Source organism: Condylura cristata, unplaced genomic scaffold, assembly GCF_000260355.1.
Source record: "Condylura cristata isolate star-nosed mole 26May11 unplaced genomic scaffold, ConCri1.0 scaffold00068, whole genome shotgun sequence".
NCBI classification, from domain to species: domain Eukaryota; kingdom Metazoa; phylum Chordata; class Mammalia; order Eulipotyphla; family Talpidae; genus Condylura; species Condylura cristata.
Genome location: NW_004567169.1, coordinates 303,340 through 303,989, shown reverse-complemented (window position 1 = coordinate 303,989; position 650 = coordinate 303,340). Strand labels below are relative to the sequence as shown.

The 650-nt window shown below is 71.4% G+C and overlaps 1 protein-coding gene across 1 annotated transcript in view; it reads left to right on the top strand.

Annotated features, from left to right (window-relative positions):
• Positions 1 to 6: 6 nt before the first annotated feature.
• The window catches only part of GPS1 (G protein pathway suppressor 1), a gene marked incomplete at its 5' end in the record, with an annotated part of 2,517 nt that continues 1,873 nt past the window's right edge, over positions 7 to 650 (top strand). The window contains 3 exons of the mRNA XM_012734742.1: positions 7 to 116; positions 262 to 426; positions 491 to 640. Of these exons, the coding sequence (XP_012590196.1) occupies positions 7 to 116; positions 262 to 426; positions 491 to 640 (425 nt within the window). The remainder of the gene's footprint in view (positions 117 to 261; positions 427 to 490; positions 641 to 650) is intronic.

Here is a 650-nt window from a genome sequence, read left to right as displayed (position 1 = left end):
GACCACTGCCCCCCGCTGCGGGTGGAGGCCCTCAAGATGGCCCTGGCCTTCGTGCAGCGGACCTTCAACGTGGACATGTACGAGGAGATCCACCGGAAGCTGTCGGAGGCCACCAGGTGGGCCGGTGTCCCGCTCCTGGCCTGGCTTAGGGCCCTTGGCCTCCTGCAGCCGGGACTGGGCAGCGCCCCCGCGAGTAGGCCGGGCGGGCGGCGAGCAGGCGCCCGGGGCTTGCGCCGCACCCGACGCCCGGTCCGCTCCCAGGGAGCTGCAGAGCGCCCCCGACGCCATCCCTGAGAGTGGCGTGGAGCCGCCGCCCCTGGACACGGCCTGGGTGGAGGCCACGCGCAAGAAGGCCCTGCTGAAGCTGGAGAAGCTGGACACGGACCTGAAGAACTACAAGGGCAACTCCATCAAGGAGAGCATCAGGTGGGTTGTGTGGGCCCGGCCGGGCGGGGGGCGGGGGGCGCCCCACTCACAGGCTGGCCCGCAGGCGCGGCCACGACGACCTGGGCGACCACTACCTGGACTGCGGGGACCTCAGCAACGCCCTCAAGTGCTACTCGCGCGCCCGGGACTACTGCACCAGCGCCAAGCACGTCATCAACATGTGCCTCAACGTCATCAAGGTGCGCGGGGGCGTGCGGGCGCGG